The sequence below is a fragment of the Oryctolagus cuniculus genome, chromosome 4, assembly GCF_051225735.1.
Source record: "Oryctolagus cuniculus isolate XC-2025 breed Fujian yellow rabbit chromosome 4, ASM5122573v1, whole genome shotgun sequence".
Classification (NCBI taxonomy): domain Eukaryota; kingdom Metazoa; phylum Chordata; class Mammalia; order Lagomorpha; family Leporidae; genus Oryctolagus; species Oryctolagus cuniculus.
In genome coordinates this window covers 69,689,303-69,715,635 of record NC_142870.1, presented here as the reverse complement: position 1 = coordinate 69,715,635, position 26,333 = coordinate 69,689,303, and the positions used below count along the sequence as shown (strand labels likewise).

Genomic DNA, 26,333 nt, shown 5'->3' with positions numbered 1-26,333 from the left:
GTGGCAGGAACCCAAGTACTTGGACACATCTGCTGTCCCCCAGGCACATTAGCAGGAAGCTGGATCAGAAGTGTGGAGTAGCTGTCAGGACTGCATTCTTAGAAGGGATGAGGGCATCTCAAGTGGTGGCTTAACCTGCTATACCACAACACCAGCTCCTGAAGGGGTCTGGGTCTAGAACTGGGGCCCTAGGGCCTGGTACATGTATAGGGATGAGCATTTTAAGCACGGTACCAAATGCACTAGCTTCAGGAAAATTTTAAAACTATGCTTCTATAGTCTATTTTTGTTTGGATAAGACTATAAAACAATTCAGTAAACTTTCATTTCACATTTTCTTTCACCAACTTTACAAATTTTTGTGTTGGAAACATACCCGAAGGTTTTTGCAAGGTGTAAAATCCCATTTGATATCTCTGCTAAGTGCGGACACATTGACTCCTCTGGGGATGTAGATGCTTTGGGTCTGACTGCTGATGTCCGACAGAGGTCTTTGAATTCCATCAAAAATGGCTCCCATGATGCCAGGACCAAGTTCTACCGATAGGGGTTTACCAGTGCGAAGCACAGGATCTCCAACAGATACACCAGCTAGAAGCAGTAGTTGAGGAAAACTCAACATCAAAGTTTAAAGATACTATTAACAAGAAACATCACAGTTCAACTGGGAAACCATTCTTAAGGAGCAAAAATAAAGGTTTCTAAACTTTCTAAGTTCATAGCTTAGTGTTTCAATAATTTTATTCATAGTGTCCTACAACAAAAGATATACCTAACAATCTCATTAATAGATGGTTATACCCAAACAACAAAGTAAAGAACACATGTCCGAACAACTGGGCAGCAATCTGAAAGAGTGACAGGCATAAGTTGAAACAAGAAAGAATATTAATTTCAGTCCTGAATTAATCACAATTCTTTGGAACCAGATATATGTGCCTGTTGGGCACTATACAAATTTCACATTGATTTCTACATGAGACTTGCTTTTCTGGTTAGCAACTGCCAAAAACTCAGCTTCACAGTAATATGATATCATTGACAAGAATGTGGTGTGGCAAAATAATGAGACAGTTTATTATCTATTATACAACTAGTTCATGTGGCATCTGACGATAAGTCTAATATTTCTGTGTTAACTTCTCCTGGATACCAAATGAATTTGCTGCAGCTGCCCAATGGTGCCTTTGCATGTAGTTTGGGGACCATAAGGCTAAAAATAGAAGCAAAGGTCTCCCACTAATGCATTGGTTCAAACACACTGTTGAGGAAAAGGTCAGCTCCCTAAAAAGGATATTAATACCTGGACAAAAACTTAAAATCTCAAAAATTAAGGAAGTGATTTTGAAAAGGAAAAGAATAAAACCTGAAATAAGCATACTGAATCCAACTTGTTCTCTAGTATTTGTTGATAGAAGTAAAATTGGGACAACTTATAATGAGAGCAATTTAGCAACATTCAAAATTAAAAATGCATAAAACTGGACCTGAGGACCTAAACACTGTGAATTCATACTACAGTTACACTAGCATTTACAACAGCAAAAGAAAAAAAATTGCATACTTAAGTGATTGATTAATCCATAATATTGAGGTACAAAATAGCCAGATCTAAGGGCTCCAAAATATTCATTTTTAATTTCTACTATTTGATTATGAAAACTTTCAAACCTACAAGAAATTAAAGAATTTTACAGCAAACTCCTCCTAGCTCTCCTATCCAGATTCTACCATTAACATCTTACCACATTTATCCATCTTTTATAATACATATATTTCTAAATGAGAAAAAGCAAGGTATGGAGTAACACTTATAATAGGCTATCTTATAGAGAGAAAAAAGGAAAATTACATATTTCTGTTTACTTATATATCCAAGCAAGTTATCAGAAGGATACATAATAAAAGGAGCTAAAATAAGTGGCTGTATTTGTGTGTCCAATGCCATTCATTATAATAAAAACAGAGTATGACTTAGTTATGGATTTCCTATTTCAAACAGAAATCATGACTGGAAGATTTTAATGCTCTAAATTAATATTATTATTCCATTTATGCTTCCTTCTACAGTATGTGTCTTCTGAAGAAAAATTCCAACTGGTTCCCCCTGAGGTTGTCAATTACTGGAACATCAAAAGCAATAAGAGTTCAGAAGATAACACTAATTTCTTAAAATGAGAGCATGAATTCCTATTACCTTTTTCCCTTTCTTCAATATACTCCTGAAAAAATCAGATCTCTTCATGACACCAACATTTCATGCTCCTAATAGCATCAGATGTTGCTGCTTCTACATTGGCTTACATCCTTAAAATTTGACATATAGAAAGTGGCAGGAAATTGAACCAAAAAGGATACAAGTTTCTTCATACACCTGAATAGTAGCCATATCACCTTCCAGTCGAATAATCTCTCCAACCAACTCACTGTGGCCCACTCTCACCAGCTCATACATGGCTGCACCTGCCATGTCACAGGCAGTGACCACTAAAGAGAACACATAATTTTTGCACTCTGTGAATAGTTACAGATAATTTTTAAAAAATCCAATAATATGTCTCCTGTGTGTAATCAGAAAGATAACACATCTGTTATGGAACATACTTACAGTTTCACATAAAGATGTATTTTTAGCATATTTATTTACAAATTATTTTCAGATGTTACAAGTTCAATACAGCTAACTCTTACCTGATAGTATTTAGGCACATTCTGATCAACCCAGGTTACTATAATAAATGAGATGAGGGTTTGGAACAATAATAATAATAAAACAAAAAACTTTCAAATTAGAATAAGAGCTCTAGCTAGCAGCATGGTATAATAACACATACTCATTAGTTTGCTGTTCAGTCACCATTCCCTTTGAGGTAACACCTAAAGCAACATCTTTACTTTCTAGTGCCTTATCCCAGCAGTTATTAACACTGGTGACATGGACCCTTCTGATAATCTAATGATAGCTCTCCACAGAAAAGTTTGCACATGTACTATCAATATTTTTCATGGACCATATAAGGATGTCACCACCATGGGGAAAAGTCCTGGTTAAGGGCTCCCATTTTGGACCATATTTTCTAGTAAGCAAAAATTACCTTTCTGGCAGCAAGGGAAGGTTGCTACACTTTTAGATATGTTTAAGAATAAATTCATTTGTAATATGTCATTTTCTGATACAACTGATTAGAACTATATAACAGGTAATATTTCAGTAGAAACTTAATAGTACTTTAATAAGTACTAATATTTAGTTAACTTATTAGACTATGAAAATTTATTTCTTGTGCAATGTTTACCTCTACGTCTAATGTATACAAATAATGAAGACACATAAACAGGTTCCAGAAATAATTTACTATATACTTCCACAAAATATTATTTCCTTAAACTCTGCTCTTTTGCCCTTTCTCTGACAGTTCTTGTGCTCAGCTCTCATAAAAACCTTTATGATTATAGAAATATCTGAATGGCAAAAGAGATTAAAAACAGTTAAATGTAAAATATTTTATTACTTGTCTATGAGTGCAAGCTTCAACACCAAGTTCTTAGGGAGATAAAGAAGCATGACTGACAGTCTTCATCTGTACAAACACCAAAAAAGTGTCATAAACTCTACTGTCACTACAACAAAAAAGACCACAAAATGAGACCACAGACATAAGAAAAACTGAATTTCCATGGCACTAAGGATAAGTCAAGGAGCAGAGTTAACCAAGAAGACTGTGAATCACATTTTGTAGTGGGACTGTTCCATAACACAATGAATACTGGAAGGAGGCTTCTTATTTAAAAAGCAGTGTCCCATGTTTTGGCAGACTAGACACAAAGTTTAAAACTGTTATCCATAATCAGTATCAAGTCATAAGACTTCTCTCCCATGGGTAGCTGGTTATGATACCTGAAATAAACATTTTAAGGAATTTACTAATGCAAAGGGTAAAAGTTGAAACTGCAGAGAAATGCTCTGAAGACAATTATTAAAGTTCAAAGTAAATTAATGGCCACTGAAAGCCTACTACCTACAAGGTATTACATATTAAGAGCCATACAACTTTATAGTTTTTTATGTCAAATTAAACAAAAAATTATGATATACAGGTAAGTAAAATTCTGAACACTTGTTATATATTTACATAACAGATCGATATAAACAGCATATTTAACAAAGCAGCATTTTGATAATCAAATTTAGATAATCAAACCCAGGTTACTTCAATCTCATAACCACTATGAGATCTTTTAATAACAAACAAATAGAAACTTGTTTATTTCTACCTAAAACATCTCAAAAAGACATTAATCAATGTTAGGGATACTAACTCTTGTGATTACTATGTATTACTTACCAGGTCCTGAGACTCCATGCACATAACCAAATGTGCTTTCTTTGTCTTCATCAAGTATTTTAGGTAGCTTAGAGAAATCCATCATGTTAATTTGCCTATGGTAAAACAAAAAATTATGCTATATTATAAATTCTAAAGCAAAAGAACCAATACAAGTAGCCAAATCTCATCTTTGGTAATTCTTACAGTTACTACATATCTTCAAAGTAAAAAAATAAAATAAAATACTTAAAATCTCATTAAAAATTCCTCATTTGTGGATGCTCTATGGTTACAAATTATTAACAAATTATATCTCTATGTAAAGTATTTCCTAGAAAATAACCAAGGGGTATTTAACCTGCCATACAAATCCCTCTCCAAGTCTCTCTTTCTCCAAGTACTCTTGCCCTTAAGCATTCTGCGTGCATATACACACACACGGAACTCTTTGCCACTTCTCAAAACATAGGCACATTCTCGCTTAGGGACTATGAATAAGATGTTCCTTCTACCTGCAGTGCCTTCTCCTAGGAGTACCTAGAGTGTTCCTATATCTCCTTCAAGTCCTTACTCAAATGTCATGAGGCTGCTCTGCCTATCTGTTTAAAATTCTAACAGACTTCTTTTCTGCTTTGTCACCATCGCACTTTTCACGATATAACAAATTATAAACTTTTCATTTTAAAAGTTTTTATTAACGATCTCTAAAATTTATCTGGGAACATTTTTCCTTTTTTCTTTTTGTAGCAGAACACAGAACAGATTTTGAAAATGAATATATACTCTTACTTTATACATGTACACTACGACAAACCCAATCAATGAACTATCCAAGTCCAAAAAGAAAACTGGTATAAAGTTTATTTTTGACTGCTGGCCCAACTTAATAATTATTGACAATTTAACAAGGGAATAGAATACATGTACCTATGAAACCTAAATAATGACCCAAAACAACCATAAAGAAAGAGTCAAGATAAGTGATAAAATGCCAAACAAAGATTAGAATGTTTAGGGAAGACATCTTGAAGGTCATAAACTAGGACAGAGTAACAAAAGAATAGAGATAAAATGTGCAGAAATAGTGAACAGACCAACATTACTGAGGTACAAAAGGTTTTCATTAGGGCACAACAGTGAGAAATAGGATGCAAAGGCAGAAAGACTAGTTTGTGGGTCTTAAACTGAATGCCAAAATAACAAATAGACTTTAATCTTATAAACAAAAGGAAATCATAGGAGATTGAGGAACTATTTTGAGAAGAATGGTGTTCAATTACTCTCAAAGATTAAAGTAAAGGAAGGAATCCAGGCAGGATAAGAAGTTTAAAAAGCTCTGAAAATAGTTAAGGCTTTAATGTCAATGGAATTCAATTTATTAAATGTTTATTGAGCTCCTACCAAGAGAGGGGCACTGTGTTAAGCTTAGGGAACAAGAATTTTGCCTGACACAGGAGACTATTCTCAAAGAATTTTATTTGCTTTAAACAACTGAACAGTAGAGCAAAATGACCCATGTATTCAACTGAAGTGCAAACAACACATCAGTAATGAGGGGAAACTGATTGTGACATGAGAGAAGTGCAGACGACGTGGATGAAGTTCTGGAAACAAGGGGCTGGAAAGAATTTTGAGGCTGAGCTGAGTCCAGGTGAGTTCAGAAAGAATACAGTAGTCTTAGGGATTCATTTGAGGCGGTTTGAAGAGTGTTTTTCAGTTTTCTGGAGTCAATGAAGGATCACCACATCTCATGGAATACGATCTGTAATTCCTTAGTCAAGGTATCAAAGAACTAGGAAGGTAGGTGTAGCTGAAGTCATTAACAGTGATTCATCAAGTGCTCTCAGAAACGGGATATTACTCAAGGCTAACGGGAAGATATGAGTGATTAAAAAAACAGCACAAGATGCGGAAATAAAAGAGGAATGAGTACAAGAGGTATGAAGGAGGAAAAGATGAATAGGTGGAGTATACAAAGTTTTTAGAGCAGTCAAACTTATAACACTATAATGGTGGATGCATGTCATTAAACATGTTCAAACACACAAAACAGGTAAGAAAGAGTGAACACTAATGTAAACTATGAATTTTGAATGATAATGATTTATCAATGTAGGTTTCATTCGTTTAACACATGTACCACCCCGCAGCAGGTGTTTAGATGCCTGTTAAGGCACCCACATCCTGAGCATCGGAGTACCTGGGTTCAATTTCTGGCTCCGGCTCCCGACTGCAGCTTCCTGCTAATGCAGACCCTGGGAGGCAACAGTGATGGCTCAAATAATTGGTTGTCTGCCTCCCAGGTGGGCGACCCAGATTGGATTTCTGGTTACTGGCTTCTGTCCCAGTCTAGTCCTTGCCACTGTAGTTATTTGGGGAGTGTAACAGCCGATGGATACTCTCCCTTTTGCCTCTTTCACATAAATTTAAAAATAAAATAAAAAATTTTTTAAATGTAACATGCCACTCTGTTGAGTGATATAATAATGGAGAGGTATGCATGTGTTGGGGGAATGAGGTATAGGAGAAATCTTTGAACCTTCTGCTCAATATTGTTGTGAATCTAAAAATGCTCTCAAAAATAAAGTCTATTTGAAAAGAGACAAGAGTGAAAGCAAGCATTAAAATGACACAGACACAGGAGGCTTTTAAGTGAACAGAATATTATTGGGGGAAGGAAAAATGCCAACAACACAAAGATGGTATTGGTGATGAAGTAGGGTAGGTTGGTAGGTTGGTAGTTTGTTGATAAGGATGAAGTTATAGAGCAAAAGTAATTGGAAATACTGGAACTGAAATAGAAAGAAAGCAATAAGCCAGATATTACAGTCATCAATATCACAGAACAAGAACACAAAGATTTTCGTGTCCCCAGTAGGAAAATTAAATTGGAAGAGGTGGTTAAAGGAGGAAGGAAAGAAAAGGGGATTTTGACTTCCTGAAGATGCAATAGAAAAGTGTCGCTCCCCCTCTTCGTGGAGGAACGACACTAAGCCCTGCCTAGGCTTCATATCCGAGTCACGGCACCATTATGTCGCTCCCCCTCTTCGTGGAGGAACGACACAGGACCCTGCGCTGTTCTTTTGTCTGCTCGGCCCTCCCCGGGTTTGCTGCTGGTTCTTCCCGGGTTGGCTACCGTCCCTTCCACCTCCGTGGAAGGGCGGTTCCCCCTGGCCACTTTCCCCACTTCCGCAGGGGAGCGGCACACCGCCGGCCGGCTCTCTCGGGGGCTGCACAGGTGTTCCCCTTAGATGTTCCCCTTAGATGTTCCCGGTGCATGCCGTCTCTCTCCTCCTTTATAGTCCTCTTCCACCAATCCCAACTCTGCTACCCACATGCCGAGTACGCTGCTCTCCTCCAATCAGGAGCAAGTCCTACAGTTTATTGGCTGAACTGGAGGCAGCTGTGTAGAAGCTGTTTTCTTCTCTCCCATCGCCATATTGTGGGAGAGCAGATGCATAGAATAAGTCTTAATTCCAGTAACTTAGTCTAGTCCGAGTTGCTCCCAGTTGCTCCCCACAGAAAAGGCTGTTGAGTAAGAGCAGGCATGGAACTGTAGAAACCTAGAATATAAATAGGGCAAGCACTGTGGCTTGCAACTCATGCATCCCTTACTGGAGTGCTGGGTCCTGTCCCAGCTGCACTGCTTCTGATCCAGGTCCCTGCTAATGCACCTGGAAAGGTAGTGGATTGTTAGGAAAATGGCGCAGTCTTATCTGTGGTGCGATCTACACCCTGAACCAACCTAGGCTCTAGTCCCCGCCACCATTGCTGGAAGCCAAGTGGCCACATGGCCCAACCACCAGTGTCAAGCTCCACCCTCATCCTAATGGGATTTGCTATTCCTGCTTCCCTGCCCGCCCTCCGGCAAAGTTTTAAAAGGACCTGTTCCTGAATATGTGGCTAGTCCTCTCCTCTCTCCTTCTCTCCTTCTCTCTCTCTTGCTTGTTCTCTCTTCTCCCCTCCCCTCCCCTCTCCTCTTCTCTCTGTCTCTCTCTCTCTCTCTTACTCACTATTTTTCCTTCCTTGCCCCTTCCCTCCAGCCTGCTGGGATTTCCCAATAAACCCTTTCCCTTACTCTGGTGTTTGGTGTGTTTTGTGATCTTACAGTGGAGGATGGTCCAAGTTCCTGGACCCCTGTAATCCGTGTGGGTGACTGATACAGAGCTGTAGGCTTCTGGCTTCAGTGTGGCCCAACCCTAGCCATTGCAGTCATCTGGGGGTAAACCAGCACATGGAAGATTTCTGTCTCTGTGCATGTGTCTGTGTCACTCTGCCTTTCAAATAAATAGATGTTAAAAAATAAATAGAAAACAATTTTCCAGAAGCTACAAAATAACAGGGGAAAAAGAAAACAAGATTGAAAGAGAAACTTACTTAGTTGGGAAATGGGGTATGCAAAAATCTGCAAAGAAGCAGTGAACAAGCAAATTAGGTCAAATTACAGTCTTTAGAAAAAATCAAAAGGAGAACTTGAAACCATATAATCTAACTTCCTCTCCAAATATGAGTATTCCCTCTGTAGAATCATGACACATGGTCACCTTAATATTAAAAAGGAAACAGCATGAGATCTTGAGTCAACAGACTTGGGATCACATTCTGATTCTCTCAATGACATGCTGAAGAACATCTTGGAAAAAAACAAGACTTCATTATTTTTTTTAAGATTTATTTATTTGGGGGCCGGCGCTGTGGTGCAGGGGGTTAAAGCCCTGGCCTGAAGTGCCAGCATCCCATTTGGGCACCAGTTCTAGTCCTGGCTGCTCCTCCTCTGACCCAGCTCTCTGCTATGGCTTGGGAAAGCAGCGGAAGATGGCCCAAGGCCTTGGGCCCCTGCACCCACGTGGGAGACCCAGAAGATCAAGGCTTCGGATTGGCGCAGCTCTGTCCATTGCGGCCATTTGGGGAGTGAACCAGCGGATGGAAGACCTCTCTCTGTAGCTCTTTCAAATAAATAAAAATAAATCTTTAAACAAAAATAAAAGATTTATTAATTTGAGGTGCTGGCGCTGTGGTGTAGCGGGTAAAGCCATCGCCTGTAGTACCGGCATCCCATATGGTCGCCGGTTCGAGTCCCAGTTGCTTTACTTCCGATCCAGCTCTCTGCTATGGCCTGGGAAAGCAGTGGAAGATGGCCCAAGTCCTTGGGCCCCTGCACCTATGTGGGAGACCCAGAGGAAGCTCCTGGCTTCTGGCTTCCAATTGGCGCAGCTCTGGTCATTGCTGCCATTTGGGGAATGAACCAGTAGTTGGAAGACACTCTCTCTCTGCCTCTGCCTCTCTGTACTCTGCTTTTCAAATAAATAAATAAATCTTTTATATATATATATAAATCTTTTTTTTTTTTTTTTTTAAAGGCAGAGTTAGAGAGCGAGAGAAAGAAAGTGAAATCTTCCATCTGCTGATTCACTCCCAAATGGCGACATGGCCAGGACTGGGGGAGACCAAAGACAGGAGCCAGGAGCTTCATCCGGGTCTCCCACGTAGGTGCAGAGGTCCAAGAACTTGGTTCATCATGTTGCTTTCCTAGGCACATTAGTAGGGAGATAGATTGGAAATGGAGTAGGCAGGATATAAACTGGTGACAATGTGGGATGCTGGTGTCACAGGTAGTAGTCCAACCTGGTATACCACAATGCAGGCTCCAGGACATCTTAACATGTACATTTGAAACATGGGACTAATGTTCCCAACCCAGAGCTGTGATTACAATACAAATTTGCTTCTATGTTCCTTGTGAAATGTAGAACCCTTATAAAATTACACTGGCAATATTTGTATTTGAACAGGGGAGAGTTCCATCTTTCCAGGAAAAATCTAAGCCTACTTCCCTGTAACTTATATTCTCTGGCTTTGTTTCATCCAATTACTGTAGCCACACAAATTGTGTACGTTCCTTCTCCAAGGCAATTCTATCTAGTGCCTTCAACTCTCTGTCCCTCAAAGCATAATTGGATTTTTCAGATCTCTTACTCCTGAGGCTATCATTTTCTGAAAGTATTGTACAGTGTCAATATTTTTTCTTTCAAAATAAAACAAAAATAAAACCTGCTACTCGAGATGTTGTATGAATAAGTACTGAAGAATACCACTTCATCTATTCTGAATACTTATTTTTAACTGAGAGATAGAGATAAGGCTTTGAGTGCACACAGACTTGAGTTTGAATTTACAAATTGTGTTTTTGGGAAAATCAGTTTCTTTTATCCTTTGGGGTCTCAGTTTCATCTGTAAGATAAAATGATGTTCAGAAACTTGACTATAGACCTACCATATGATCCAGCCATCCCACTCTTGAGAATTCAAACCGAAAGAAATCAGCATCTGGAAGAGTTATTTGTACTCCCAAATTCACTGCAGCACAATTCACAATAGAATCAATAGTATGGAATCAACCCAGATGTCCATCAACTGTTGACTGGGTAAAGATATTACGGTACATATGTACTATGGAGTACTACTCAGCTGTAAACATAAATGAAATCCTGTCTTTTGCAACAAGATGGACTCAACTGGAAATCATTATACTTACTGAAATAAGCCAGTTTGAAAAAGTCAGATATCATACATTTCCCCTGCACTGAAGTAACTAATAGAGTACCTGAAATGTAATGTATTGGAGTGAAATAATCATTTTGAGGTTTTGATGATTGTTTACAGCCCTTGTCTTTTCCATTGAGGAAGAGTGCTTTTTTTTCCCCCACATTATTTGTTGGACTCTTTTACTTAGTGTAGGGTTAACTATATGATCATTAAATAAACTGAAAATAGATATTTGTAAAAATTAAAAGTGGGAATGTGAAAGGGAGAAGGAAGAAGGGTTGGCGGGTGGGTGGGAAGGAGGGAAGTGTCACTATGTTCCTAAATCTGTATAAATGAAATACATGATACTTGTATAACTTAAATGAAATTTAAAAAAAATATAAAGAGGTTGTTATGAGGTACTTACCAGTAAGGCTAACAAAGAAGCACTATGATGACTGCTAATTCTATCCTGCCATTGGGAAGCTAAGATCACCTAATTTTTAGTAAGCATCTAATGTGTTATCTTCTTGTTATCTGAATCAAATCTATGCACTTAACTAATTTACCCCCTTGCTAGGATGTACATTTTTACTGTATCTTTATTTTCTAAAACCAAAGAGATATTTTTGAACTCCCAATCATGTGCCAGCTGCTGTGTTGTAGGAAGAAAACATGATGCAGTAAGACATAATGTTGCCTCCAAGGATCTTCTTACATGGTAGGATAAAAAGACATAAGGCGACAAAAGAGCATGAAGCAATGACATCTGACCTAGACTTGGGAAGAACAGGAGTGACTTACAAGAGGTTATGCTGACACTTAAAAAAGATGAACAAAGACTTCATATAATAAAGCTGGTTTTCAGATTCTTGGTTCACATGCCCTTCAGGAAAAGAGTTGATGAAGCAATATTGTTGCCTGTTTAGATTTTGTAAAATAAGTATTTACATATGTTCCCTGTAAAGCTGAACAGTGAGGGCCTCTAAATGTCTGAGTAAGAATTAGTGGAAAAACAGATTTCATTCATGATCCAGTTGTCTTGTGAGTTTATTAGTCAGCTGGATAATCCTAGCCACCATGGGAATTTTGACAATTCTAGTTTTTAACCTTTTTAGGATGGCAAGCTTTAAGACAGTGGCATAAAACTAATAAAACAATTCAAGAGTCTAAGTTATAATTTTACAAATTTTCCTAGACATGATTTTCACCAGATCTATAAATTTGCATTCATTTGATATTCTTTCTTCAGAAAATATTTATTTATTTGAAAGGCAGAGTGACACAGAGAGAAGGGGAGAGAGACAGACAGCATCTGCTGGTTCACTGCCCAAGTAGCCTGAACAGCCAGCACTGGGCCATGCTGAAGCCAGGAGCCTGGAGTTTTACCCAGGTCTCCCATGTAAGTGCAGGGGCCTAAACCCTTGGGCCATCTTCTGCTGCTTTCTGAGGTGCATTAGCAGGGAGCTGGACTGGAAACAGAGAAGCTGGGAGAATAATCAGCACCAATATGGGATGCTGGCATCACAGGAGGGAGCCCTACCCACTACACCACAACAGTGGCCCCCAATTTTGCTTTTTAAATTATAACTTTATCTTTCTTTTTCTTAATTTTATTTATTTACTTTTATCTTTGTTTCAAAGAGAGACAGTGAGATATATCTTCCACCCATTGCTTCACTCCCTACACATAAACAACAGTTGGTGCCAGGGAACCTATGTTGTGGTGTAGCAGGTTTAGCCTCTGCCTCTGACACCAGCATCCCATGTGGGCACTGGTTTGAGACCTGGCTGCTCCACTTCCGATCTAGTTTCCTGCTAATGCACCTGGGAAAGCAGTTGAGGATGGCCCAAGTCCTTGGGCTATGCATTCACATGGGAAGCCTGGAAGAAGCTCCTGGCTCCTGGCTTTGAAGTGGCCCAGCACTGGCCATTGTGGCCATTTAGGGAGTAAACCCGTGTGTAGAAGATCTCTCTCTCTCTCTCTCTCTCTCTCTCTCTCTCTCTCCCTCTTTCTCTCTCCCTCCCTCTCTCCAACTCTGCCTTTCTAATAATAAAAAAAAGAATCAAAAAAAAAAAAAAATGTTGGGGCTGGGTCACAGCAAAACCACGAGCCCTAAACTCAGTATGGGTCTTCCATGTGGGTGGCAGGAACCCAAATAATTAAGCCACCACCTGCTGCCTACTGCTGTGTGCATTAGCAGGAAGCTGGAATCACAGCAAAGATAAGACTTAAGGCCAGACCTTCTGAAAGGGGATGTGGGCATGCCAAATAGCATCTTCCCCACCATGCCAAATGGCTGCCCTTTTCTGCTTTTTAAAAAGCCAGTGTTAAGAAGAGAAAAATGTAACAATGAGTAATTTAGTTTTCTTTATTCCACTGTTATATGCAAAGGAGTGAGTGGCTGACTTTAAGGCACAGACAGCTAAGCCACCACCTGCAACACCAGCATCCCGTATGAGCGCCATTTTGAGTCCTGTCTGCTCTGCTTCTTATCCAGCTCCCTGGTAATGAGCCTGGGAAAGTAGAAGATGGACCAACTGCTTTGGCCCCTGAAACCACAGAGGAAACCTGGGTGAAGGTCCAGACTTGTATTCCAGCCTGGCTCAGTTCTGGCCATTGCAGCCATGTGGTGAGTGAACCAACAGATGGAAGATCTCTCATCTGTCCCCCCCTCCCTACCTAACTCTGCTTTTCAAATAAATAAATTTTTTTAAAGTGGTTACAAATACTTGTATATTCCAAAACCAGCTTTTACCACACATTTCAGAATAAGACAACTATGAAAACACTTCAAAGTGTAAAATTCCAAGTACATTTGTCCACTCTTGATGTTTTAATATATTTAAATGCTAATCGCAAAGCAATGCTCAGGCCAATGCAAACAACCAAACAACCAAAGTCTTTGTTCCTAGAAGGAATTTGCTCCTCAAGGGAAGAGCCCATCAGGAGTAGTTATAGACATAAGAGTCTATTTAATTTCTTTATTTAAAAAAAAGATTTATTTATTTGTTTGAAAGGCAGAGACACAGAGAGGCAGAGGCAGAGGCAGAGAGAGAGATCTTCCATCTGTTGGTCCATTCCCCAAATGGCCACAACAGAAAGAGCTGAGATGATTTGAAGCCAGGAGCCAGGAGCCTCCTCCTCTGGGTCTCCCATGTCGGGAGAGGGGTTCAAGGACTTGGGCCATCTTCCTCTGCCTTCTCAGGCACATCAGCAGAGAGCTGGATTGGAAGTGGAGCAGTCGGGACTCAAATCATCGCCCACATGGGATGCCAACACTAAGTCTATTTAATTTTTAAAGCACTGTTTTCTGACAGAGTTGGAAACTGTTTTTCTGGGTGCAGGAGTTTCAGTTTTTAACCTCTTAAGAAGATGCTGCAAGAAATTTCCAGGATTGGTCCAAGGTAACAGGCTATCTTAAAGCATCAAAATCTTTAATTCCCACAGCACTGATACAAGGGCTCCTAGTGTACTTTCTAAGCTTTTCAGTGAAGCACTCAATTACAGAAACACAACCAACACGTAAGTGAACAGAGTCTCTCTACCAATTTGGGCAAGGAACAGGACAGGTATACCAGAAGCAGGACAATTTCTTTGCAGACTGTTGCATATTCCCTTAAATCTTAAGAAGTTCTGCATTCTATTCTATCTCATACTGCAGATTTTTTAAGAAGAATGTGATGATGCTTCCTTCCCATAAATAAAAGAAAAAGCACTCACCAAGTAGATACCTTATGATTGGTTACTTGATAACCAAGAAGGGTTAAGCGCAGAGCAGTTGATAAGCTTGGTCATACAACATACTGATTTGTTAGTAGCTCATCATTATCTACGACAATAGTCAAAATAAAAATATTCCATTAAAATCTTCTGCTTCATCTTAAAATACCTATGCCCATGTGAATAGTGGCAGGCTTTTAAAAATGTTAAAAAGATAACCTCCTGAAATATGACTTTTAATAAGCTAATTACATAGCAAGTTAGATTACACTGAAAGTTATTTTTATCTTAAATTTCCATGAGATAAGGGCCAAACCATATGAATTAATGCTACACAGAACAGTTTTATAGGGTACTTAATAACGTTGTTCAATGATTCTTGCGGTTGTCAATTATTAAAAAAAAATACAGGCTGCATGCTTTCATCAAAATTGTATGGTATACATGGCTGCATGCATAAAATCAACTCAGTGATAACATAAAATTTACATTTCGCTGTGTGACTCCTATCTAGTTTAAGGATAAAATGCAAAACCAACTTACAACTAAGATCCCTTTAGACACAAGCTAGGTCCCCAAATCCTCATATTCGTGAAAGACTTTTTTAAAAAAAACACCCTCCCGTGCTGTAGAAGAAAAATCCAGAGGGTAGAATAGGCAACCATCTGAGTTTATGAGTCATCATTCTCCCCGACAGGCACTGCGGAACACTGCAGTGACAAACACCACAGGAGGCTCACTCTTTTCTCCTTTAATAAGGCTCATTCCAAACTGTGACAGGTTAATGTGCTATCCCAAGTAACTTCATTCTTTCAAAAATAGTTCTTCTTAGTACCTCAGTCTTAGATGACATGACTTTTGGTACAAGGGGGAGGAAATACATTAAAAGCTAAGGTTCCAGGCCGGCGCCGCGGCTCACCTGGCTAATCCTCCGCCTGCAGTGCCGGCACCCCGGGTTCTAGTCCTGGCCGGATTCTGTCCCAGCTGCTCCACTTCCAATCCATCTCTCTGCTATGGCCTGGGAAAGCAGTGGAAGATGGCCCAAGTCCTTGGGCCCCTGCACCTCCATGGGGGGCCAGGAGGAAGCTCCTAGCTCCTGGTTTCAGATTGGCGCAGCTCCGGCCATTGTGACGAACTGGGGAGCAAATCAGCAGATGGAAGAACTCTCTCTGCAACTCCTTCTCTCTCTATAACTCTGACTTTCAAATAAATCTTAAAAAAAAAAAAAGGCACAAAGCACTAACAGTATGACTACTGGAAGGACATAATGCTTACACAGAATACAAAATCACTTTTGCTTTTACTTCTAATAAACTATTTACAACTAATAAGAGTTGTTACAAGAAAAACTACATGGTCTCTGAGGACGTGGTAATACAGCCCTAATTTTGGGACCACCACAGGAGATACAGATTAATCCTTAACCAAACTCATTTTAGTCTATTTTAAAAGAATGTATGTGACTATGAATAGGACTGTAGGGGGACCCTTTAGTCATCGAGCTTAGCAAATCCTGGGAATTTCCACAACCTACAGCTCCGAAATACAGAAATCAGGTGTGTTCTGAAATACTAACTCAGCTCTATTTTTGGAACAAGACTTAAGGATCTATCAGATTAGAATAACTTGGGTGAAGATATAGGAAAATTCTAAACCCTATCTTGAATGAACTTTTGTGCCATAAGACTTAGGCTCAGTTCTAGCGTTTTGGATATCAAAGTTGCTACAGTTTAATGGTTCCTTTGGAGGATGGACATAGAGGGAATTATTTTCTGTTGTCTCATACTGCTCTAAGGTACAATTAGTTTATAGCCAAGAATTGTTATTGACAGCCTACTTTATCTCTATTTACAGCTACTTCCCCAACCCCCTCCATCCTCACAGAAACATCTTTTGGTGGATGAAATCATATTCACAACATACTGACACAGCAGACACTAGAAAGCCACATTCAAGCACTGCAAGTAGGCTGCCATCCAAGCAAGCACAGTCTGTGTTTTAAGTGCCTGCTTTGCTTCACTTTAAATAGTTTGGGGTCTGTTAGCCTGCTTCTTAGATTCACAGTAACAGACACCATTTCCCTTCTTGAACAAATGAAATAGAAGACACTGAAGTGTGTTATACTAAAAATAATAAACCCCTCACTGTCTGATTTTGCACCACCAAAACCAGGACTCGTGGGTTACTGAAAACTTATTTTTCATAATACAGTTATCCCTATACTTAGCTACCACACTCCTAATGTTCGTATTGATTGATTGACAATCTGATTCCCTACTTATAACTATTTGAAAGCTCTTACATAATTGTTTTGGCACATAAAATCAGCAACTTTCACACGGAACAATTATGACATGTTACTCTTCTAGTAATATAATTCAAACTTCAATTAATAGAATTCCAATGTATAAATCACATGAGGAACATTTCAAGTTACACCTAGAATACTGTTATTTGAGAGTAACAAGAGTTCTAAAGCATGTCCTGTACCTTAAGAAAATTAAGAATTTTATTTATTTGAGAGGAAGAGAGAAAGAGAGACAGAAAAGGATTTCCTACTTGCTGATTCACATTCAGATTCCCACAAGATGGTCCTGATGGGAAGTTTAAACTGGAAGTCAGGAATTCCATCTAGCTCTCTCACAAGTGGCAGGCACCCAGCTACTTGAACTACAACCTGCTGCCTCACAGGGTGTGCATTAGTAGGAAGCAGGAATTGGAAGCAGATCCAGGACTCCAACTCAGGTACTCCAATACATTATATGGGTGTCCCAAGCAGTGTCTTAACCACCAGGCCAAACATTCACCTTAAGTGCCTCATTCTTAAAACTAACATTGTTACACTAATTCCCATCAATCACATTATGGTAGATCACTACAGTTGAGGGATATTGGGAATGTTAAAGCCATTCATCTATTCAGTCTTCGAAAATGGCAGATTTCAGCTAATTATTAATGACAGAGTTGGTCGGCGCTGTGGCACAGCCAGTTAAAGCCCCAGCCTGAAGTGCCGGCATCCCATATGGGCGTCATTTTGAGTCCCAGCTGCTTCACTTCACTTCCAGCATCCCATATGGGTGTCAGTTGGAGTCCAGCTCTCTGCTATAGCCTGGGAAAGCAGTAGAAAATGTCCCAAGTCCTTGGGCCCCTGCACCCACATGGGAGACCTGGAAGAAGCTCCTGGCTCCTGGCTTTGGATCAGCTCAGTGCTTTGGATCAGTGCTGGCCGCTGCGGTCATCTGGGGAGTAAACCAGCGGGTGGAAGACCTCCCTCTCTCTCTCGCTCTCATGCTCTACCTCTCTTTGTAACTCTGTGTTTCAAATAAAATAAATCTTTAAAAAAAAGGACAAAGTTGGCTTTCTGTGCCTCCCTAAATTGAAGATCCATTTGTAAATACCTACTAGACTTCCAAACTTCCAAATGCACCTGTCCTCTGATCCAGCTGCTCCATTTCTAGGAATTTCCTGTATGTATACAAAATGTCCTATTAACAAATTATTCACTATAGCCATTTCTTAGTTTCTTATGCAAAAGATTGGGATGTCTATTAAAATGGAGACTAAAGAACAAGGTAGTATGGAAGGCAGTGTGCTTAAGTGGTTCTGACATTTATCTCTACAAACAGACTCTTGTTTCAATTAAAAGTAATGATTTTTTTAAAATCTTGAGTTTTACCACTTATGAGCTGTGTGTGTGATATTGTTGCTATTTAATAACCCTATGCCAAATATTCCTCATGTATTAAATAGAGGTAAGAATAGTATCCATCTCATAAGATTGTTGTGAGGTTTCCATGGGACAATACAGCTAAGGTATTAAGCAAAGTGCACAGGAGCAGGTGCTGTGATGCAATGGGTTAAGCAGACATGTGGGACATCCACATCCCATATGGAATGCCAGCTATTCGTCTTCCAATCCAGCTCCCTGCCAATGTGCCTGGGAAGCAGTGGATTATGGCTCAAGTACTTGAGCCCCTGACACTCACAAGGGATACGCTGATGGAGCTCCTGGCTCCTGGTTTTGGGGGAATGAACCAGTGGACGAAAGATCTCTTTTTCTATCTCTCTCTGTCACTCTGTCATTCAAATAGGAAATAAATAAATCTTTAAATGAAAAAAAAAAAAAAAAAAGAATGAGACAGCTTTAACTATCAATGTGGAAAAATCTTCCAGGTAATACTGTTAAGTGAAAAACTGTAAGGTCCACAAGATGTTACTACTTGTGGATAAATACATGGAGAAAAATAAAAATGGGGGGAGAGGGAGATAGAGAGATGGGAGGGGAAAGAGAGAAAATATACCTACATAAATACTTGCTTGCTTTACTTGTGCATGTATTATCTACTTCATTAGAAATACTGTTGAAAGATTCATTGAATGCTAAAACTGAGCCAAGTAATAAAACTATAATATATCTAATTAACTGAGCAAGTAATGATGTTCACATTGTTCATATGTACCAGCTGTTATTCTAACCATTGTTCTTATACCACTAATTTAACTTTCACAACTTAGTATTACTTTTCCTTAAAGCTCAGAAAAATGCAATACAGAAAGTAAAGAGTAACTCCCCCAAAGTCACACTGCTAGGAGGCACAAGAACCAGACTAGTCCCACAGTTCAGTGCCAGTACTGCAAAATTCTCTAAAAGGACTGAATTCATGCATTAAGTAATTCCAAATGCTTTTGATTTTGCTTCTTTACAGAAATTCTTCTTTGAAGTTTTCCTACAGAATGTTAATCCTATAATTTTTTTACCCACCAAATCCAGATGTGAACTCTTATGATTCTGTCACATGATTAAGTCAGATGACAGATACTTCTACAACATGCTCTAAATAGCTCCAAAGCAGAAAGCATTTCTGGAGCATTTAATTTCTATATCAAATATAAAATGTAAATTGTAATCCTATCTGGTAATGCCTATCATTTTCTGGTACATTTATAATGATAATTTCTTATTGGACGCCCAAGAGTTATCACAAATGTGGATTAGGAGAATTTCCTCTTAGATGCCTAAGACAGAAAAATAGCTAATCATTTCTAGCCATTTTAAATAATGTTTTTTCCCTTTTGTAAATTCTTTCTTTTCCCTACCCAGTCTTCATTTTATTTCTTTTTCAAAGTAAATGCTTTTATTTTTCTCTAACTATAGAAACACTACACCTTCATTATAAAAATAAAAATGTGTAGTGTAGAAAAGCATATGTAAGCAAGCAAAAATAATCTGGAATGTCAATCTATCCACCTTAAGAAATGACTAGACATTTGGATGGCCATCCTTTCCTGTGATTCATCACCCACACAGGCAAGCAGAAACACCACTTGCTTATGTGAATGTTAATGTCAATACTCTGCCGCTTTGTCTCTTTTCTTCCTTTCCTTTCCTGCTTGTTTCCTCCCTATCACGTTGACAACTGTATAAGCATATATAAAATTCATGTTTTTCAACTGGTTTTATACACATAGGATCTCATTATTTACATTTCTCTGTACCTTGTCTTTCTCACTTAAGACACATGATGGAAATCCTTCCAAGTCCCTGGTAACTCCTACCATTTAATGACTTCATAGCATTCCTTAATACGCCTTGCACAATTTATATAATACCCACATTAACAGACAGTCCCTTTGTCCTTGGTTTTTGCCACTACAAACACTGTTGCAATCAACATTCATTTACACACCTACTTATTTACTGGTGTCTTTATTGCTAACAAAAAGACTCCTTGGAGCACCACTGATAGAGAATGTACATTTTTTTTTAACAGGCAGAGTGGACAGTGAGAGAGAGAGACAGAGAGAAAGGTCTTCCTTTGCCGTTGGTTCACCCTCCAATGGCTGCCGCGGCTGGCGCGCTGCGGCCGGCGCAGCGCTGATCTGATGGCAGGAGCCAAGTACTTATCCTGGTCTCCCATGGGGTGCAGGGCCCAAGGACTTGGCCATCCTCCACTGCACTCCCTGGCCACAGCAGAGAGCTGGCCTGGAAGAGGGGCAACCGGGACAGAATCCGGCGCCCCGACAAGGACTAGAACCCGGTGTGCCAGCGCCGCAAGGTGGAGGATTAGCCTAGTGAGCCGCGGCGCCGGCTGAGAATGTACATATATTCAATATGGACAGACTGCCTGTTTAAGAATAATGAAATCTGAAACAACTCCCATCTCTTCTAACATTTTGAGAAAATCCTTTCCTGCACATTTTGCTACAGACTTATAATTTTTGTTAATCAATGAAGTAATATTTCATTGTTACTACATCAATTACTAGTAAGGTTACAAATCTTTTCATGTTTGCTGAATGTTGAGATTTCTCTTCTGTGAACTTATATGGTCACATACTTTATTCATGTTTCTATTGGGTGGACTTTTTCTTAATTTCTAAGAGTTCTTACAAATGTGAACTCTTGGGATGTCCACATTCCATAACAGAGTGCCTGAGTTGGAGCCCCAGCCCCACTTCCAACTCCAGCTTCAGTTCTTCTGCACCCTGGGAGACAGAGGTGATGGCTCAAGTTCTCTAGTCCCTGATACCCATGAGAGAGACCTGCACTGAGTTCCTGGCTCCCAGCTTCAGCCTCATTCAGTCCCGAATGTGGTGGGCATTAGGGTAAACCAGCAGACTACTTTTTTTAAAATTAGATAATTGTTTTAAATATTTTACTATTTACATTTAAACCTTACTCCACCTGAAATCATGTACTGGCTCAATTTTATCATCTTCTAGATGTATTAATTCAATCAATTATATATATATATATATGTCTTTTCCTTCAATTAATTATCATTTTGTTATGTACTAAATTTTCAAATATAATATTATTTACTTCTGCTTTTTTATTATTCTGGTACACTTACATAACTAAACCTAAAATATATCTAAATCTAACAAATTCAATTATAAGTTCTTTATACAAATAAGTCAAAATATTTTCACTTAGATATCCAATAAAAAGGAAAGAAATACTTAATGTCTTAATTTTCCATATCAAATTTAAATTTTTACAGATTACAGAAATTCCCATGTACAGACTGTTTAATAACAATTTTAAATGTTTTTTTCTTAATCTAGAAATAGTTATTTTGCTGCATTTTCTTCCAACTTTTTACATATGTAATCACTACTGCACATATCCTCTTTCTTCAGGTATTTTCCAATTTAATTAATCTCCTCTATTGCATCATAAAATAAGTTTTCTTAAAAAAATTAAGATAGGAAACAACTGAAATAAAACTTAAGAGTCCAATTGCTTTTCACTAATCAAGCACATCTGGAGTTCCTCTGCATCATATCACACACCACTCATTTCATTTTCAATGAAATATAAACATCATTTTTCATGAAAGAAAATATGGCATGTTGTAGGTATAATTAAAAAAAACACACAAGGATTTTATTTATTTATTTGAGAGGTAGAGTTACAGAGAGAGAGGTCTTCCATCTGTTGGTTCACTCCCCAAATGGCCACAACGACTGGAGCTGAGGCTGATCTGAAGCCAGGAGCCAGGAACCTCCTCTGGGCTTCCAACATGGGTGCAAGGGCCCAAGCACTTGGGCCATCTTCCACTTCTGTCCCTGGCCATTAACAGAGAGCTGGATGGGAAGAGGAGCAGCAGGGACCAGAACCAGCACCCATATGGGATGCTGGTGGCACAGGTGAAAGATTAACCTACTGTACCACAGCACCAGCACTGGTATAATTTCTTAAAAAAAAGTTTATCATCAAAAGAACAGCTGATTCTACCAACAGCATTAAGAATCAAAATTTTATTGCAATTAAGTTATAACAATGATAAATTATGATAAAAATATTATATAAGAATTAAAGTGTTTCTAAAATTCAAATCTAAAAATGTCAATTTTTAATGTATTTTAAAAATTTATTTATTTATTTGAAACAGAAATAGGGAGAGACAGAAAGAGAGAGTATGTTCCGAAATGTCAGCAACAGCAAGTGCCAGGCCAGGCCAAAAAAAGGAATCAGGAACTCCATCTGGGTCTCCCACATGGGTTGCAGGGGCCCAAATACTTGGGCTATCATCCACTGGGTTCCCAGGCACATTAAAATCAAGCTGGATTGGAAACAGAGCAACGAGGACTTGAATCCAGATTGTTGATATGGGATACTGGCATCACAAGGGGCCTAACCTGCTGCATCACAACACCAGCCTCCCATTTTTAGAAATTGGTTAACCACAGTTGTGAAACTTATTAAGTAGAATTAACCACAAAAAAATAAATAGAAAGAGGAATCTACATGTAAATAATTAGATGATTTTATCCATAGTACCAATAATTTCAGTTAATGGCTAGTTTCAGGTAAAAATAAAGATGTTACTATGAAGATAAACATCCATTTCAGATGTCTTTACATACAGACATGCATATATCTTATAATCAAGTATTCACATAATGTGCATATATAATGTATAAGTACTACATATAAAAGAAAATGCACTTATAGAAACCTAAGTCTAGGGGCTGGCACTGTGGCACAGCAGATTAAAGCCCTGGCCTGAAGCGCCGGCATCCCATATGGGCACCGGTTCTAGTCCCAGCTGCTCCTCTTCTGATCCAGCTCTCTGTTATGGCCTGGGAAAGCAGAAGATGGCCCAAGTCCTTGGGCCCATGCACCCACATGGGAGACCCGGAAGAAGCTCCTGGGTCCTGGCTTCAGATTGGCGCAGTTCCGGCCATTGTGGCCATTTGGGGAGGACGGAAGAGCTCTCTCTCTGTCTCTACCTCTCTTTGTAACTCTGTCTTTCAAATAAATTAAAACAAAATCTTAAAAAAAAATACTTAAAATTTTTAAATGTAATGATTAACAAAAGACCCTGTTCTACAGTCTGTGCAATTACAATATATTTCTATAAATCACAGAAGAACTGCTTCCTTAAATGCATCCTACAAACGAATGATCACAAGCTTTGGAAAATGTTTACTGTATGCAGAAAATACTAAGTGACTGTGGTTGCCAAATCAATGGACTTTATGTCGGTATTTCTCAGCTCCTATCAATAATTCTGCTTTAGAACTTTGCTGTAAGTACCTTTTTCTTGCCCTTTTTTTGTTTGTTAATAGCCTCATTTCATATTCTGCTCCTTGCATCGCATATTGGAGTACCTGGGTTCAGTTCTCAGCTCTGGTTTCCAATTCCACCTCCCTGCCAATGTAGACCCTAGGAGGCTAGGTGATGGCTCTGTTCAGTGTGTTACCTCCATCCATATGGGAGACCTGGATTACAATCCTGGATTTCTGCTTCAGTCCCAGACCAGCCAGAGCCACTGTGGGCATTTGGAAAGTGAACCAGCAGATGGGAACTTTCTGTGTCCTCTCTCTCAAAAAAAAAAAAAAAAAAAAATTCTATTCCCTTCCCTATACTCTAGTGCTGTTGGTCAAGAAGGGGGTATTAGTCAATTCTGTGGAACGTGTAAGGTCTCCTTTAGAAACTCAGTACAGAAAATCAAAATAAATGTCAGTAAAGTTAATAATAAAAAATTTACAAAAGTAAGTATTAAATACTGTAAGACTGTAATCAAATTTAAACTCACTTATTTGAAAGAGTAAAGCATAAAGGAACTTAACTGATATAAGTGTCCAACGTCCCATAGTTCATAAGTGACAGGGTCAGAAGTTGAACCCAGTTCTCTAAAACTAAGAAATTCCTGTAAAGTCTGTACTATATTACTTTACAGTCACATACCACTTAGTTCTTAGAATACTGTCTCATAGATTATTATCAAGGTTATCTTACTCAACTTCACAACATCTGCGAGAGAAGGGTTCCTAAGCATCAAACCTGTAATCTCCTATGACCAGCTTTGCTTAAAGGGTATGGAACTAAAGTGGCTGAGCTGAATGAAGATCCTCTGACTTCTAATATAGCATTATACCACTTGTAGCCCATACACAATCACTTTTTTCACTGAGCACAACTCAATCCTCTTTCCTTCCTTCCCATATTTGAACGGTAACCATATCTGTTATTAAATACACATATATGAAGTGAAAATAAGTTGGTCACTGTATTAACAATGTTCATTTCAGGTTTATGTTTATTCCATTGACTATACATTGGAAGGTTATCATTAACAAGTGGCATTTGCAAGCTTATGTTGACTGCACAACCTTAGAAGGTACAAGGAACTGCAACAGGTAAAATGGTTTCATCTCCTTGTCTAATTGTCCAACACTCATTTAAACAATTTAGTAAGTACCTATCAGGAACTTCAGCATTCTGGTGTTCAAGACACACAGGAAAGACACTGCACTTGAACCCCTAAGATCTTTATGGTTAACTGAAAATAAGGCCACAGACTGCAACGTGCTGGAAGTGAAAAGAGAACAGAAATTACTATGCAATAGTTGACAGAACTGAGTGGCTACCTTTGCCCGGGGGGAAGAAAGCATTCTCAGTGGTGGAGATCATCTGTAAAGGCGGTGAAAACAAGCCCTCACAGGAAGGCCGCTAACACAAAAGCCCTATGTGCTCCTGAGTGGTGGACTACAGCACAATGTTCTACATAAATGTTAGGATTTTAACATATAACACTCATAGACAGATAAAGCTACTCTAAGAAATGTCTTCCAGGCTTCAAGACCTCTGTGTGTGTGTGTGTGTGCGCATGCGCAGGTTTTCATTGTGTATGTTAAAGCTCTTTTCCCCATTCAGTCTCAGAAGCAATGTAGTCACCAATTCCTGCTGCTCATCTGTCAGATTTCCTCAGTGATCTCCATTACTGCTTTCATAAGTTCCCTAAAGTTGGAGAAATTGTGAAGTAAAACTGCAAACTCATTCAACCTCTTCAATACTGACATTTCACCCCGCTAGGACTCAATGCTTTGTAGCTGGTTTTTCTCTCTCCCGTTTTGGTTTCACCCAGACAGGACTGGTTTGGACTACCACAGTGCTCAAGGAGCTATTTGGTAGAAGGTCACCTGGGCAATGAAGCAACACTTCCCCACCCCCCTTCTCTCCTCTAGAGATCAGGAAACCTCACTCTGGAAAAAAAACTCATTAATAAAATTGTATTTGCATCTGTAGAAGGCATGCCTAATAAACATTTCAATAGATAACTGTTATTGACCAGTATGAACAACATATAAGTACAACATGCTAAAACTGTTGCTTTTTCCTCTTCTGTTTCTTGTGGTTGTTTTTGTTTTTAAATCTGTGCTTATTAGAAAGGCAGAGAGAGAGGGAGAGAGAGCTTAATCTCTGTGCCAAACACCCACCCTCAGTAATCTTCTTCAATACTTGAAGACAGCAAGATCTTCAAGATTGTGTTTTTCCAATAAGGAGCACCAAAAGGCCAGTTTTTCTACGGTAAACTTCATAACAGTTTATTGAAAAGAATTTGGAAGATACAGAAAAAATAAAATTAAGTCAGTCACATCCACCAAAGACGATTCCATCTTCCTCATTTCTCAGCTGTCTTTCTAATGGATTCTTCAATTTCACTGGTTAGAAAACTGCAACATTTTAGCTGAGAATATGAATTTTTCATTCTAATTGAAAATTTTAAAAAAATCAAGTCTGTCATTTTTACAACACCTTTCCATTTAAAAGAAACAAGGAGCTTTCTGAGTTGGTAGTACAAATAAAATACTTTAACCCAAAACTGAAAAACATTCTTCCCTAAAGCATTCTGTTTGGGGTCAATACACTGTCTACCACATTACATGCAAAATAGGTTGGGCAAAATCCTAGGCAAAACAATTTCTGTATGTCCACAAAATATTATTCATCAAAATAAGAG

The 26,333-nt window shown here is 38.8% G+C and overlaps 1 protein-coding gene across 4 annotated transcripts in view; it reads right to left on the bottom strand.

The window, feature by feature from the left end:
• Positions 1-26,333, bottom strand: part of ATP6V1A (ATPase H+ transporting V1 subunit A) — a 64,539-nt gene that overhangs the window by 37,055 nt on the left and 1,151 nt on the right. Inside the window, exons 2-6 of one of the 4 annotated variants that reach the window (XM_089331664.1) lie at positions 15,497-15,789; positions 14,578-14,686; positions 4,347-4,441; positions 2,359-2,487; positions 377-591 (exon numbers count right to left, since the gene is read on the bottom strand). In XM_089331664.1, the coding sequence (XP_089187790.1) occupies positions 377-591; positions 2,359-2,487; positions 4,347-4,431 (429 nt within the window). In that variant the 5' untranslated portion in view covers positions 4,432-4,441; positions 14,578-14,686; positions 15,497-15,789. The remainder of the gene's footprint in view (positions 1-376; positions 592-2,358; positions 2,488-4,346; positions 4,442-14,577; positions 14,687-15,496; positions 15,790-26,333) is intronic. The other 3 variants (XM_070072120.2, XM_051819039.3, XM_051819038.3) reach the window with 3 other exon arrangements.